Source organism: Lonchura striata, chromosome 14, assembly GCF_046129695.1.
Source record: "Lonchura striata isolate bLonStr1 chromosome 14, bLonStr1.mat, whole genome shotgun sequence".
NCBI lineage: Eukaryota > Metazoa > Chordata > Aves > Passeriformes > Estrildidae > Lonchura > Lonchura striata.
This window is the reverse complement of record NC_134616.1, coordinates 7,441,185-7,456,993: the sequence shown is the minus strand read 5'-3', so window position 1 is coordinate 7,456,993 and position 15,809 is coordinate 7,441,185. Positions and strand designations below refer to the sequence as shown.

Sequence of the window (15,809 nt, the reverse complement as noted above, 5' to 3'; positions counted from 1 at the left end):
GGCTGGTATTCCCCTCTTGGTTTGTTTGTTTGTTTTGGGGTTTTTTCTTTTTTTTTCTTTTTCTTTTTTTTTTTTTTTTTTTTGCTAGCCATCCATTCAATATCAGCTGTAATAAAAAAGGCAAATCAGAAAACAATGCCGTCTGTTTGTGTGTTGTAAACTGGGAGAACAGCTGCTACTCCTGAGCTAAATGGAAAGCCTTTCCTTGAGAGCCATAAAAAGCAGGGTTTCTCCTTTCAGTTGCTGCATCATGTCACAAAGAATGGTTTCTGCCAGCCTTGCTGCCTTTTGTCTAAATAAAACCAGGTACAATGGTGGGGAACAACACACAGGACACTACTCTGCCCCTCAGTGCTCAGCTGTGCCTTTGGAGAGCCTGAGATGCCTTTGAGAACCAGAAAAATTGTTTCCCGACAACATCCAACATGCAGAGGAACCCGGACACACTCTGTTCCTGGTATGTCCCTCTGAACTGTGGCATCATCTCCAAACACAACCAGCACCACCTCCCTGGGGACTTTCCCTGCAGATGACAGCACTGAGAGATACTGTGTCTGCATTCCATTACATATCTCTTTGGAATAATATCTCCATCTTAGGTTGAAACAAACCTCCCTGGGTCATTGGTGGACTCAGGATATGATGATCTATGGAGGTATCACCCTTTCCCAAATGGGTTCTCATTTCTTCCCCCAGGGTCGCTGCTCCAAGCAGAAGAGTGTGACAGGTTTCATCAGAAGCTAAAAGCTGCTCTAAATCTTCTCTTGGGCTGCCTGGGCAGCCCAGCCTGTACACTCCCCACTATCCTCAAACACACAGAGGCTTTGTTTAAGCATTACTCAGCTAATATTTCCTTTTTCATGACTTACAAAAGGTGCACTAATCACTGTGGGAGAGCAGGAGAGGCCAGGAAGGATTGCCACTCCTTGCACCACCACAGCTCCAACCCCTGACCCTCGAATGTGACAGTGTGTGCATCCCACCCACCGAGCTGTGCATCCACCTCTGTGCCAGGGGTCGGCTGCAGTCCTGGAAAGCCCTCCCAGCTGGTTAGCTAGTGGCTGTTACTCTCTCCCAGCCTGTTGCTGGATTTATTTACATCATTGACAGGTCTTTTGGTGACTTGCAGAGTCAGGCCTGGAGCCCCTTTGAAACTTTCTGCAGATGGGAGTACAAAAAGAGCACAGGAGCAAGAGGATATAAATAAATGGGAGATGTCTGCTCTTGGCTGAGAATAACCCTGTTTGATGGGAGAAAACTTCTGTCCTATTTTCTGTTTTATCAGTGGAACAGCACTTGACAAGACCACTGCTCAGCTTTTCTTTTCTTGTCATTCAGAGGGAAACACTTCTGCCTTAACAGAGATGATGTTTCCTTGCAGACAGAAAAGCAGCCTGCACCCGAGCTGCAGCAGAGACAGCTCATCAAAGCCCCAACAAAGCTGCTGTTGTGTTGGAAAGCAGCAAAGCAAACAGCCTGCTCCTGTTGTCATCTGGGCTTCACATATGCAATGCTGTGACCACCATTAACAACAGCATGGGCTAAGTTCTCATATCCCTGCTCTGATTCCAGCCCTGCTCCACTAACAGCCCCGTTCTTTCCCATAAAGCTGCCAGGGCAAATAGTCCCTGTGAAAATGCAGGGCTTGGAGTGGCTGCGTGGCTCATCCTGGCCTCGCACAGTGCATTAACCTCCTCAAGGATCCATCAGCACACAGAGATTGCATCAGCAGCTCCCAATATCAGCTCCCAAAGGAGGAAAAAATGAGTATCCGCTGTGCTAAACCATGCCTTATAAACAAGCATCATTTAGGTGAGGAAAATGGGGGCTCAGGAGGCAGAATCTGGGACTTTGCTGGTGAGCTGGGAGCTCTTTCCCTGTTTCCCAACACAAAGAGGGCTCAGGCAGAAGGAAAACAGGAGCTGCCTCTCTCCCAGCCCCAAGACTCTCCTCTCTGGGAAGTAGTATGGGGAGCACAGGGGACTTTAAGAAGAGATTAGGCAAAATTGTGGGTGGTGGGCACACAAAAATCTGGGAAGCAAGAGAAACAGATGGAATTTCAGATGAAACAGAGTTGCAAAAATAATTTCCCGTCTCCTGAAACATTTTAATTGACTCCTGGATACCTTCAACAATGTCTGTCCTCCTGAGAGCGGGATACTGTGTAAAAACATCTCCTGGGTGCATACACAATGTTTCAGAGGGGAAGAGCAATACAGGGCAACGTCCAAAAGGACCAACATCAGCTAACCTGGGACATTCTCAAAAGACAATATTTAGATGTATTGAAATAAATGCCTTTTCCCATCTAAAATTTTGACTGACACCACCAATACTAGCATATCCAAGCAATTCACTTTAATTTCAACAAACTGCTCCTACAGTTTTGCCTTTTTTTTTTTTTTTTTTTTTTTTTTAAGAGTTTGCTCCTCAAAAACACCCATTTTCCCAGGGGAGAGGTCAGAAGAAGGTAGGGCCCGGGGCTTTGGGGAGAATGGCAGGAGCCTGGCAGCAGGCTGGGGATTGGTTTTTCCATGGCTCCCTCTAGTGTGTACAATCCAAAATGGGATTGAACAGAGACAATGAATTTCGTGTACTCTAATCTAAAATATATTTAATACAACAGGCACTTAAAATGTATTTCCAGAGAAGATGTTTGCTGTGGTAGAAATTCTGCCACTCTTATACAGAAAAACAGCGACTGGGGCTGCAGGAGCATCTGGCTGAATTTTGCGTGCTCACAGTCTGATTTCCTGTGCTTCTGAACCAAAAATTAAAAGGTCAGAAAGACTCTTCTGTAATAGCAGCTCTGGCCTATTTTTCACCTATTGCTTTTTCATTTATTCATATCTTCCTCAGGGACTGATCTACCTATTAGAATAATAGGGTTATTTTCTGAGACTAATCTAAGAAAATAAATTAAAAAGTCTAAACCTTTCATTAGATCTCAAAGAGACAAAATTTCTCGGTCAAGGAGAACTGAGACACCCAGGAATAAATGTCCAGCAAATAACATTTATTAATTATGCATATTCATACTCACAGCCATGGACAAAGGCAGCCTCCACCAGCAGACTGCAGGAGGCTGCCTGCAAACTAATGTGTTAAGTAAACAGCTCCTTTATTGGTCTAAGTAGTCACGTAGTAAAGGAGCTCACATTTTCAAGCAGCTTTGGAGTAAAATAATAGAAAAGCTATTAAAGTCCAGAGAGAGATTGCATTATATTGCCTAAATTAAAGCCTAAATCAGTACGGATGTAAATAATAAGGTTCCTACTTTCTTCCACTTCTGAATACCAAGCAGAACTTGGTCAGTAAATAGAAATCTTTTCAATAAATGCCTCTTTTTCCCCTGGACCTCAGATGGGGCCAGGAGGGCGAGAACTTTACCCTGAGGGCCAAGATCAGGCTGGGTTGTGATGTCCAGGCATCTCTGCTGCTGGACAGGTGGGAACATTGAATACTGTTCCCCCTGATCAGCAATGAAGTTTTCCTCACACAACAGCCCAAGACAAGGAGCATCCTTGGCTTCAGGGCCCTGAGAAATGGGCTCTTCTCTGAGGTCTCACAAGGAGGTCAACCTTGAGATGTGCTTGATAAATCCCCTCCTATCCTGACTGCATCTTCTTTGCTCCCCTGCATGCTGAGCCCTCCCTTGAGGAGCCAGGCTGACCATCAGACAAACCAAAATAAATGAGCCACACCCCAACACTTAGGTCAAGCAAATCCAAGGTGCATCCTGCTTAATTATTATCTGCCCTGAGCATGAATCAGAACAATTTCCCAGCTATGGTGCTGCAGTTGCAGGGGATGCAGCCAACCCTCCCAACAAGGTCTGTGAGGAAGATGAGCAGTGCCAGGGTCAGATGAGGACCATTGGCCTCTATCACGACCAATACATAAATGACCAATATATGAAATGGTCAACAGGCTGCAAAGCAGGACAGTTCTGTTCTGCAGCTGACTGATGGAAGGCAGCTTTGCCACGCTGTCACCCTCAGGGCAGCCTCCCTCCCACCCCAAGGGCAAAGTGCTGCACCTCTCCATGCCCGGGTTTCCCTGCCAGGGAAGGCTGTAGGGCTGCACAGAATGGCCCCTGCACAGCATCCTGCAGGGGACTGAAGCCTGCAGCTCTTGCACCATCCCCAAAGGCACAGAGGACAGCACCAGTGCCCCAGAGGCTGGTGCCAGCTGAGATATTTCTTTAAGGGGACTCAATGAACTGTCCCATGAATATTCAGAACCCACATAGCAGCAGGACCTTTTCTAAGAGCCTGTCACAAGTGTTAAGGGTGGCTGAGATCATTGGATTGTCTCCACTTGGCCTCTGCATTTGGTGGGCTCCCTCCCCAGTTCAGCTGGTTGCACCTGCACAGACTCAAACTTTATCTGGCAGAAGTGTCCCTCACAGAGCAGCAGCCAGCCTTCATCTGGAGACAGCAGGAACTTGAGGATCCCCTGCTCCCCTCAGTGGCGTGTTCCAGCAGTTTGTGCATGAACCAGAAACATAGAATTAATGATTTCTTTCATCTCCTACCTTGGCAGCCTGCTTGGGCTGCTTGTTCTACTGACAACAATGATTTAGTAATCTGAAAAACATTGTACTTCGTTTACAGTATTAACAGCTGAGTGTACAGATACAGAGATTGTATTTACCCTCGTGGAAAGGTTGTTCTGCAGTATGCAGAAGAATGACTCACCTTTACATCTTAATTTGTAATGCTGCCTCTGCAACCTTTGGTTTGGCCTTCACTTTTGTGCAGAAGTGACAGAAAAGCAGCCAGGTCAAAGGGGCGAGGATTTAGGGCATAGGTTGCCAGATTCAGCAAATAAGAAGGAAGCAGGAGTATGTGGACCCCACTCTCCCTTTATCACAGCTCATGGTCCATGCCTTACAAACCTTCAGCCCAAGCACTGTTTTATCCACCACACAGGTATCTTGGGAGGAAAAACTCTGCTGACAGAGTGTGTTCTGTGAGTTCCATCCTGCTCAGGAGCTGAGCACCACCAGGAGAAAGTGGAGAGTCTGATGTTTCAGTTCTGATCTTCTTCTCCCCATCCAAAATCTGACCTGCCACTCCCAGAAAATCAATGCAGCCAAACCAGATAATGCCACCCCTCTGCCCTTCCATGGGAAAGAGAGAGATCGGCTATGACAAATGCAGAAGGCCACAAAAAGTGCACTGCCTTAAAGAGCCATCAGAGTAATTTTAAAATCAATGTGATGTTTGACAAAGAGCCAGCATGACTCCTTCCAGACTGGCAGTGACATCCCGAAAGGCCCTGGAAGGGACTTAGAATTCTGCAGGCAGCACTTTGCACACACTGACGCCGATGCAGCATTTTCTCAGCAAGGCCATAAAAAGCAAATAAAAAATTAAAAAAAAAAAAAAAAAAAAAAAAAAAAGAAAAAGGCAGCATTGCAATGGTGTGACCAGCTGGTGAGGGGAAGTGGCACCGTGTGTGAGTCAGCAGCACCACAGGGACCCTGCAGAGCCACCCACGCACCACGGGCCGGGCAGCCACGGTGAGGAATGGGCTCTGAAGGGCACTGCAGGAAGGCAGGACATCTGTAATTATAATTTGTGTTCTCTCCACAATGGAACTTGAGGACACGATGGAAGGGACTGTTTGGGAAAGCTGTTGCTGCCAACCATTCCCCCTCTGCCTGGTGTGGTGCTGGCAGTGCTTCCCTGGCACATTATTTTGGCAGAGCCTGGTGCACGGGGCTCCCTGGGCAGGATCCGGCTGGATTTGGGATCCGTGAGCAATCCCAGAATGGATGTAGCTGAAACACAGCAGTGCCACCCACGGTATGGCAGGGCAGAGGGGCACAGGGCTGTGACAAGGACTGACCATGGACAATCCTTCTCTGTGCCCTCACTCACCTGCCCTGAGCAGTCCCAGATGTGAGGTCCCAAATGTGGCTTGCTGAGGAGGGGATTAGCCTGCTCACAGCTCACAAATCTTCAGTGATTTCCAGAATGATGGTCACATTCCAGGCTCCTTGGCTAGGGTAAGAGCTCTCCACCATTCCATGTGTCACCTCTTGGCTTAGTGTGCCTGCCAACAGTGGTGGTACCTGGCACCACCTGGGCCACCTCCAGGTGTGAGTCCTCCATGTGCAAACTCAGTCACTGGAGCACAGGACCTGAGGGAATCCCTCCTCATTATTCCCATACATTTATACTGTAAGAATATATTTTTCTGTATTTCAAGAATTCTGCATATCACTACCTTTTATTCTCAATTCATTACTCCCAGGAAGCACCCATAACTTTTATATATATAAACAAGCAACACACCCAGACCTGCTCATTGCATTCATCTGTCCATGCCAGCAATTAGTCCCTCTGATATGAGGGGCTAACCATGTGATTTTTCTATTGAATTAAAATAAACATGTGATTTTCTATTGAATCAAAATAAACACATGTCAATAAGAAAACCTCAAAGGATTACAACAAATGGGGCAAAGGCAGCAGCAGTAAATGCACTTCCCAGCAACAGCAGAGGTTATTCCACATCATCACCTGCCCTGGGAACTGAGGAAAGGGAATTTCCTGGCCTTTGGTCCAGCAGCAGGAGTTACTCCAGGTGTGGCAGTTCTTCAGAAAATACCAAAATCCCAGTAATGACTGTAAATCTGTGCCTGGTGCCTGCAAACAACCATGGGGCTCACTGGGCACCAGGCAGTGGCACCTGGGGTCGATCTGGATGTGGTGGCTTCTACCCACCAGAGCAGACACCCAGCCCAGCTGAGTGCCCAGCTGTGCCAGTGTGTGCCCAGAACACCGGGGCCCAGCCAGGATGTGCACCACAGCATCTTCCTTGCAGGGAGAATTTTGGTTCCTTGTGTATTTACAGCCTCATAGAGCTGTGAAGCTGCTCCTGGGAGCAGAAATTCCTGCCTGGCCCAGGCTGTGAGTCGTGAGCAAGCACCAGCTCCAGCTGCCTGGGGTTTGGACAGGAGGGGTTTTGCCGAGCTGATGTTTGGGATGTGAGTTGGTGCTGATGGGCAGCTGATGCCCAGCTGTGGTTTCTCACCCAGCCATGAAATCGCTTTCTGCACCCCCCTGTGTCCCCAGAGCCCTGCCGTGGGGCTCTCAGCCTCATGCAGAATGCACCTGCAAACCAGGGATGCTCCAGGAGGGCTGGGCTGGGTCCCTGTCCCGTGTGTCCGTCCCCAGCAGCTCCTCCCAGGGCATCCCCCGGCTCTCAGCGACCCCGGACAGTCACAGCCTGCGGGGACAGGGACAAGGGACAGCCCCTGGCTGTCGCCCATTAGCAGGGATTGACTCCAGAGACTGATGCTGCTGAGGGTGCTGTAGCCATTCAGACAGCTTTATTCATTAGTAATTAGGCAGGCGTTGTCTGGCATCTAGATTAATCCCACTTTTAATTATTTTGAAACTGTGTGAGATTTCCCAGGCATTAAAGATTATGCACGCGCTTGCTGATTCCACAGCAATTATTCTAATGTAATGATGTCTATTAATACGCTTCCCAGCCTGCCATGCCCAGAGGGGAAATTCCCAGTCTCCCCCTGTGGAGCACACATCTCCCACGAGGCATAACCCCCCTATTCACTGCTTACGTGGCACAAAAGAACACTTTCCATGTGCTTCACCTAATATTAATAACATTACAGAGCTGTTGCTGTTTCAAGTAGCAAGCAATGATAGCAAAGGGGAGAGAGATCCCTTACAGCCACAGCCCACTCAAAAACCAGCATCTTATAGTTGTAGGATGTTTGGAAAAGAAAAGGTCACATTATTTCTATCCCAAGACAGGCTACACCATTTAATCTGAAACTAAAGGTCTAATTCAGCTTGTGCATCATTTGAGCTCATTACAGATTGCCTTTACAATCTAAAGACAGCATTTAAAAGAATTTTTCAAAGAGGGACAATGAAGTGTAAACTGAGAACCTCAAACCATAGAGCTACTCCAAAATCTCCCCTTTCCTTTGGTCTAAACATCCCCCAAACTCATTCATTTCCCAATATAATTCTCATAATTCCCAAATGTCATGTATCAGAAAGTTTGCTATTTGCTATTCACTGGCAAACAAGTATTGTGCCATTGGCCACCCACTGATACTGTGGAGCTGAGACAGTTATCAGAATGAGGGCTCAAGTAAGTGCTGTGCCAGAACCCATAAGCATCCTTCTGCTCATGAATGCCCATCAGAAAATACATATATTTGACATTAATCTCTCTAGCTCATATAAAGGTTTATGTCCACAACTGCTTGTGCACATCCTATCAAGTGAAAACCTTATTTGCAGTCATACGAGGGAACAGATTAAAATAGCTGAGGATACCAAAAGGCAGTGGTTGTACTGTCCTGAAAAAGAACACTCAGCTCTCACCGTAACTATTTTGTTTGCTTTGCATATATATTGTTTTAGCATTTCATTGCTCCCCAAACAAAAAACGATATAACCTCTCCTGCCTGGCCTAATGTATCCTCACAGAGCTAAACTGCATGACAGAGCTGCTGGGTAGAGACCACGGGTAATTTGGCTGATAGATCCTCTGGAAGCTCAGAGCTAAATTCGATTTCAGGCCCAAACTCGTCAGCCTGTCTCTAGAGATGGCAGAGCAGTGATATTAGCATGATGGCAACACCGTTCACTCTGAACTCAAGAAATGGATTAAATGAAATTACACTCTTCCCTGATGAGGCTGGTGGAACAGGGAGATTGCTTTAGGAAACCCAGAATTGAATTTCATAGGTAAGAGTTCAGATGCTGGGCTATTTGCTCAGGAAGGTTTGTGCAGGCTGCTCCTCCGTGGAGCCACAGCTGCCAGCAGGGCAGGAAGGACATGGTGCCAGCTGCCCCCAGAGCCTGGAGCCCACCCTCATTTGGATCACTGCTTGGTTTGGCAGTGCTCCCTGCAGTTTGGAGGTAGGAGATCCCTTGTCCCCATCCCTGCATCCCCATTCCCACTGGAAAAGGACTCTCCACTTCTCCTTTCCCAGGCACTGCTACCCCAGCAGGGTGCAGCAATAACCAAACCACCCCCAGCTCCACCCAAATCCTTTGGAGAAAGGGATATTTTTAGTAAGTGGAAGATTTAAATTTATCACCTGCTTGGAAAATACCTCTCCTGCAGAAGACATCTCTGTAAGGATGACCTCTCCAGCCAGAGCTACTCTCTGTGCCTCCCTGAGAGTACTGGGCCAGCCTGACAGCTCAGGGCTGCAGCTCAAGGTTTGCATCAGTTTGACATGTTTCCTCAATTACCTGATATTTCTGGCTCAAATTTATGAGAGGAGACGGATCAGGTTTTCTTCTCCTCTCCTCACTGATTTCACGAGCAGAAACAGCTGAAACAGCAATTGCATGGTATCTGTCAGGTGTTACCCATGGCTCTGATATTTGGATAATGTGTGAATTTAAAAAAACTAAACAAAAAAACATTAGTTCATTTTCACTCAAAAATTACATCACTGAAAGCAAATGGATTATAGCACACTAAAATGGATCATTTGCCATATAAAGAGGATGCAAAGGTCATTGACAAAAATCAGCTGAGCAGTTCATGCCCAACAGCTTTTACATACCAGGTACCCTTTAGGAAAGCTTTAGTCTCAAACTCTAAGACCCAAATATGGCCCTTTGCAAGGCCACACAGGTCTCACAGTTATCAACTTCCCAATTTTTTGGAGGGCAAAAGGATCCAAGACTTTAACATTAATTTTAGCACTACATGTCACCATCTCCTCACCAGCCCTGGGCTCCACACTGAGTGCCTGGGTGGATGCTGGCAGTGCCAGAGGTGCTGACATCCCTTTCCATCCCTGGAAACTTAAGAGGCATCTTGGTGCTCAAAAGAGTTTTCCTAACGAGTCTCCATGCTTTTCAAAACTTGCTGGAGGGTTTGAGAGCTACTTGACTCACAGCTGTAGCTCCTCAGTTTCTGAAGTTTGTCTGTCCAAACACATCCCCCACTCCTCCATCCTTCCCCTCCTGCAGTAAGGGTTTTCTCAGCTGTCAAATTACTCCCCTCAAAAGGCAACCCCTGTTGGCTTTACACCGGATTTCACTGCTGGGTGCTTTTTTAGCTGCAGGGAGGCATCTCAAATGACCTCCATCCCATTAGCAGCTCCTGCAGCAGCTCTCCCAGGGCACTAACAGACCTGTCTATAAAGCCAGTCAAACACAGATCTGCTGGCAGAGCCCTCCACCCCCTGCTCCCCAGGGCTCCAAAAGCCTCTCAGAGGTAAGATGCCCCTGCAGGTACTCACAGGAGAAGGGCAGCTCTGTCCTCACAGGGGAGTTCCAGTAGATCAAGGCAAAATCTCCCGTGGACACCTTCATGTCAACTGTCCTGCTGCATGCCTGGCAAACTTGTGGATCTTTTATAGACACCAAGAAAAAAATGCCTCCATCCAAACTGTCAAAAAGTGGCATCTTTGTGGCATCTCTGGCCAAGGAGATGCTCAGAGGGCTGGAGAAGCTCTGCTCTGGAGACAGGCTGAGAGAGCAGGGGGTATCCAGAACCTGGAGAAGGCTCTGGGGAGATCTCAGAACCCCTTCTTGTGCCTAAAGGGGATCCAAGAGTGCTGAAGAAGGAGTCCTTGACAAGGGCATGAAGGGATGGGACAAAGTGGCTTTAAACTGAAAGAGAGAAGGTATACCTAAGATATCAGGAAGAAATTCCTCTCTGTGGGGGTGGTGAGGCCCTGGCACAGGTTGCTCTGAGAAGCTGTGGATGCCTAGAAGTGTCCAAGGCCAGGCTGGACAGCGATTGGAGCAACCTGAGACAGTGGAAGGTGTCTCTGACAATTTTTTTTGTGTCCCCGACAATTTTTTTTGTGTCCCCAGAAGGGATACAGTGGGATGGGCTGGAAGTCAGTGGCTAGGCAACATCCTCCAGAGTCAACATAGAGGGTGGGTATCTCATAAAGGATAAAAAATAAATCATATATGTACAAACAGAGAAAGAATTCCTTAATGCTTCAGACCACAAACAACCATATTTGCTTCACCAGAAACCACAGCTTGTTTTTCTGAGGGCTGCTCAGAAGTCAAAACCTCTGCAGTAATTCCTCAACCAGACAAAAGCCCAAAGTGGTTTTGCCCCTTGAAAGCTGTAGTTTAAATACAATTCAGAAAAGCTGTGACTTCAAATTCCCATACTTGCTGTCAATTGCTATTTCAATCATGTCAGAATTACCATCCATTCTCAACTGTGCAGCTCTCAACACTTTGTCAGAAAAAGAAATAATCACATGAAAATCAGAAGTCTGTAGTTAAATTTTATTTATCAGTTCTATTGTTAAATGACACAATCGAAGTCAGTGGATTGGCCTGTAAATCTACACAATAAGACAGCGTCTACGGTGGAAATCAGTAGAATTTGATATGGTTATGACAAAATGGTATCCTTATATTCGTACATCCCCTATATACAATAAACAGTATACACAAAGAAAATGCAACTAGTCTCTGTAAACCATGCACACCACAGCATAAAAACAAGATGCACCTCCTGCAACAGGCCTCCAGCTGGCCCACAGTTAAGTCCTGTTTACAGCAGTGCCTTTCAGTTTCAAGAGTGAATTATTTTCCCCCGTGAAAACCAAAATACAACTGAGACATCATATTGGCAACTGCAATTCTCATTAAAAAAAACCCAAATTGCTGTACATGAAGTTATTCTCTTCTTGAAGCTGCTAATGCAGGGTATTGGTTTGCTGCTGCTTTGCTCTCCCCTTGCCCTTGGCAGGGTTGCTGCCGCCAGGCAGCCACACAACATCAGATGTAAAACCACTTCCAGGTAACTTAGGCGTGGAGCCGTAAGATGTTTTTAAAGCCTTCTGCCTCATTTTCTGCCCCCTGCCTTCATGGTGTATAGAGTATTACAGGTGAAAGGCAACAGTGCAAGTGAGCCTGTCAGCATGGTGTCCCTGGGCCCGCAGGCCCTGCCCGGCTGTCTCTGCTCAGTGCCGAGCTCGGGAGCACCGCAGGACAAACGTCCTGAGCTTGCTCAGTGTCTGGCCCAAGCCTTGCAGAGGTTTGTATTTTTTTTTTTGCATAGAGATTGATAGGAGCCCCTCGCACCCCGTGCCCCGTTTGCTGTCCCAGTGGGGCTGGGGGAGCCCCGAGGGCTGCGGGGATCCCACTCCAGCTCCCAGCCCCAGCAGCGCCCGCTCGGAGCCGGCTGCTGCACCCCATGCACACACGTCCCTCTCCTCCTCTAACTATGGCTATGGAAAAACTGGCTTCCATCGTTTTCAGTCCTCATCTGTCATCGCTAGGAAGGGCTCAAGAGCACGGGAAAAAAAAAAAAAAAAAAAAAGCCCTGTTCTTATCTGGTGTAGCAAAGATTTACTGGAAGTAAATCCTAATTCAAGTGTAAATCTACTTCCGTTGAGCAATTCTCTTTATAATATTGCTGGGATTAGAGAGTTTTATGACTTTTTAAAGACACTACACAAATATCAGCAACATAATTTCATCTAGTTTATACCACCAATTATTAAGGAATGATAAATTCAGCATTATGTATTCTAATGGGTAAGAAAGACTTAAAATGAGACACTGTCACAGGATTATAACTTGGAGAAGGCTTTATGAAACAAACATGAGAATGTGCTGTAACTTTTCCAGAATGGTTAAAATCATACTGCCCTGAAAAGTTCTGGAAACAGTGTCTATAACGTTGGCATTGAGTTCAGAAAAGTAAATATTTTTTTTCTTTTTTTAAATATGTGATAGACCAAGCTTAAAACTCTAAACAGCAGTAGGTAGAAAAAGTTTAAAATTTTAAATATTTATATAACTAGAGAAATTACTTCTATTCATTTTAAAAGCCAATATTATACATAAAACTAGTCGATAATTTTTCTAGACCTTTACTGTTCCCTTCATCATCCTCTCATTAACTTGGTAAATATCATAAGTAGTTGGTGCCCTTGAAAACACATTATTGAAATAAAATTAAGATAAAATCAAAGGGAAAAGGATTTGTTCATATACTGTATTGTGAGAGTATGCTAAATGCTCGTTATTAGGAAATGAGTTTGCTTCCCAGATAGATTTCAGCCGAGCATCACAAACATTTTCCAGCATCCCATTTTTTACTCATAACTAATTTAAGGATTTTTTTTCTTTCTCTTCTTTTAAATAAATGTCCGAGCAAACATTTCCGATGAGCCGACATGGCTCCTGTATTTCATAAATAATCCAACAAACCTAAAAAGGACAATTTCATTACACGCTAAGATTAAGTGTTCCACGTACAGTACAACATTTACTGCAAAGGCAACTGCAAAGGCAACATTTTGACCTCTTTTTGCTTCAGACCCTTGAGAAGCATCACTTGTCATCTCCGGTTTGCAGGCTGGGTTGGGCTCCGCTTCTTTTTTGCCTGGCAGGTGCCCCCCACTATCGCCGCCACCGCTCCACGTTCCCTGTGTAGTCAGTGCTGGAGCTGTTCTCCCCCCGCTCCCTCAGGTGCGCCTGCTTTGCCCGCAGGATCTTCCGCTGCTCCTGGCGCTTCCGCCGCGCCTCCTGGTGCTCCTTCTGCCGCATGTACTGGTAGCGCTGCAAGAACAGGTCTTTTGCATAATCGTACAATTCCATGTCTAAAAAATTGAGGGCCTCGATGCGCTGCTGAGTCTGCTTGTCTATCTCCACGCTGGAGGCCCTTGTGCTATTGTACTGCGTGAACGGCGAGATGAAGTTCATGTTGAAAGTCTTCTCAAAGAGATACTGAGTCTTGCGCTGGAACTCGGTCAGGCCGAAGAAGGCCATGCGCTTCAGGTTCTCCTTGGCACTGTCCAGCAGAACCTTATTTCTCTGCTCCTCGGGCATGACCGACAGGTTGTAGCATCCCACCAGGCTGAGGTCAGAGAGCATGCGGACCTGGCGGTTGTTGGCCAGGTTGTAGGGGCAATCCATGAATTCCTGCAGGGAACAGCCCGACCAGTCATCCCCGGTGTAGCAGCTGGGCAGCTCCTCGGTGGTCGGGGACCGGCCGTCGCAGACGTGCAGGGACGCCTTCCATGTCGCTCCTCGCTGGACGTGGCGCCACTCGCTCAGGTACCGGGACACGGGGTCACGCAGGATGGTGATGTAGTAGAAGTTCCTGCCAGGGGAGAGGAAAACAGAGCGTTTATTCCCGTGTGTCTCCAGCACAGAGCGCATTAACGCTCCAAATCAATACAAACAGGGAGATGCACTTAAGAGGCTTTCAGCAGCTCTGCTGCAGAGGCTCCTCTGTGAGTTCACCTCTGCAGGGTGAAGGACGACTGAACAAATCCCCAGGGGGAGTGTGAAGGGCTGCATCTACCTGCACACACACAGAGCTGTCTCTGTTCAACAGCTGTTGTCTCTGCAGAGGCCAAGGGGACCCAAGACTCCCCTCTGTGCTGGGCTGTCCATGTGGCTACAGGCTCCTGCTGGTGCTCCAACTGATGGTCTCCCCAGTCCTTGGGGAAATACCTGAAATACCTCCCACGATGTAAGCCACGACCCAGGCAGGACATAGGCAGCTCTGGCTCTTTTAATGTTCTTGTACAACAGAGCTTCTCTGACAGGTTGCCACAGACAGCAAAGAATTGCCCGTGCTATGTTCCTGATGAGCAGCTGTGGGTCTCAGCTGCACCAGCCCCAGATCACCATAATACCTCTGAGGAAGGCATTTTCCTACAGGACCTTTCTTTTCGTACGCCAAATCAACGGGGTGTGCCCAGAAGCCACAAACCACTTCCACCCTAACAAGGACCTTGGCAAAGCCCACATAAATACTGTTTTATTCTCCTGCCTTCATCTGATACAGGACTGAAGTGATGAGGGAGGAGAGCTAAGTGACTAACAAGAAATTAAAGGATGCATTTTTTAAGAGAAAATATTTTCAAAAGCGGTGCTAGCTTTGGTTTGAAGCAACAGGACAGTAGGACACGTGGGGGTCACGCTGCCACAGGGAACCCATCAGGCCACCAGATGGAAAAGCTGCAAGTTCAACCACAGAACTTGCCCAGAGTTCACTCTGGGTTGCACATTAATACCCAGCATCAAACACCATGCTGTCCATCATCACAGCCTGAAGATAGACACAGCTCTTTGAACTTCCATTAACATGACCATGGCCTCACCTGGATGATGCTGGAGGAACATCATCAGGATACCAGCCATCTGCTTAAGCAAATGGAATTGAAGTAGCTCAATAAGCAAATTGTCCTGACAGAGAAGGCTACTCCTCCAGGAGGACACCAAGGAGGGTGTACCCAGGAGCCCTGAGCCCCTGGGGTGTGATTGCCATGTCCTTGGTGCTGAGTAAGGAGCAGAAGGACATTAATTTGCTTTCTCAAGTGACATTGTGACTGGTCACCTTGAAGTCAAACTTTTGTTCCCTGTTGTTTCCTTTGGCAGAAAAGCCACTAGATGTCAATGTTTTACAGAAAATTGTCTTTGAACGGAGTAAGAAGTGAATCACAAGCACAAAAAGGATCCAACTGCACAGGGAAAGAAAACCTGGAGAATCACCATTCCTCTTCCTATTTAGAGCATCCACACTTATGAATAATTAAGTAAGTAGAAAGTACAATAAAGCCAAATAAAGCCAATAAGCCCAGTTACAGCATCAGTGGCTGGAAACAACAACCTCACAACAAACTCTCACACTTGGAGCTGGGACACCACAATCAGCACCACCCCCATCCTCATGCTCGTCTGGGGTGGTTCCTGCCACGATCCCAAGGAAAGTCCTTTTCCACAGAAATGCCATTCAATGATTTCACTGGGAGAGTTGGAGGTAAGAGGGAGCAAGAATAAAACTCACTTTTGTGA

General features: G+C 46.9%; 2 protein-coding genes across 2 annotated transcripts in view; both read right to left on the bottom strand.

Annotated features, from left to right (window-relative positions):
• PLS3 (plastin 3) overlaps window positions 1-15,809 on the bottom strand; it is a 763,062-nt gene that overhangs the window by 288,233 nt on the left and 459,020 nt on the right. The window lies entirely within an intron of this gene.
• Window positions 11,260-15,809, bottom strand: part of HS6ST2 (heparan sulfate 6-O-sulfotransferase 2) — a 127,073-nt gene continuing 122,523 nt past the window's right edge. The window contains exon 2 of the mRNA XM_021548441.3: window positions 11,260-14,106. Within this exon, the coding sequence (XP_021404116.1) occupies window positions 13,404-14,106 (703 nt within the window). The 3' untranslated portion in view covers window positions 11,260-13,403. The remainder of the gene's footprint in view (window positions 14,107-15,809) is intronic.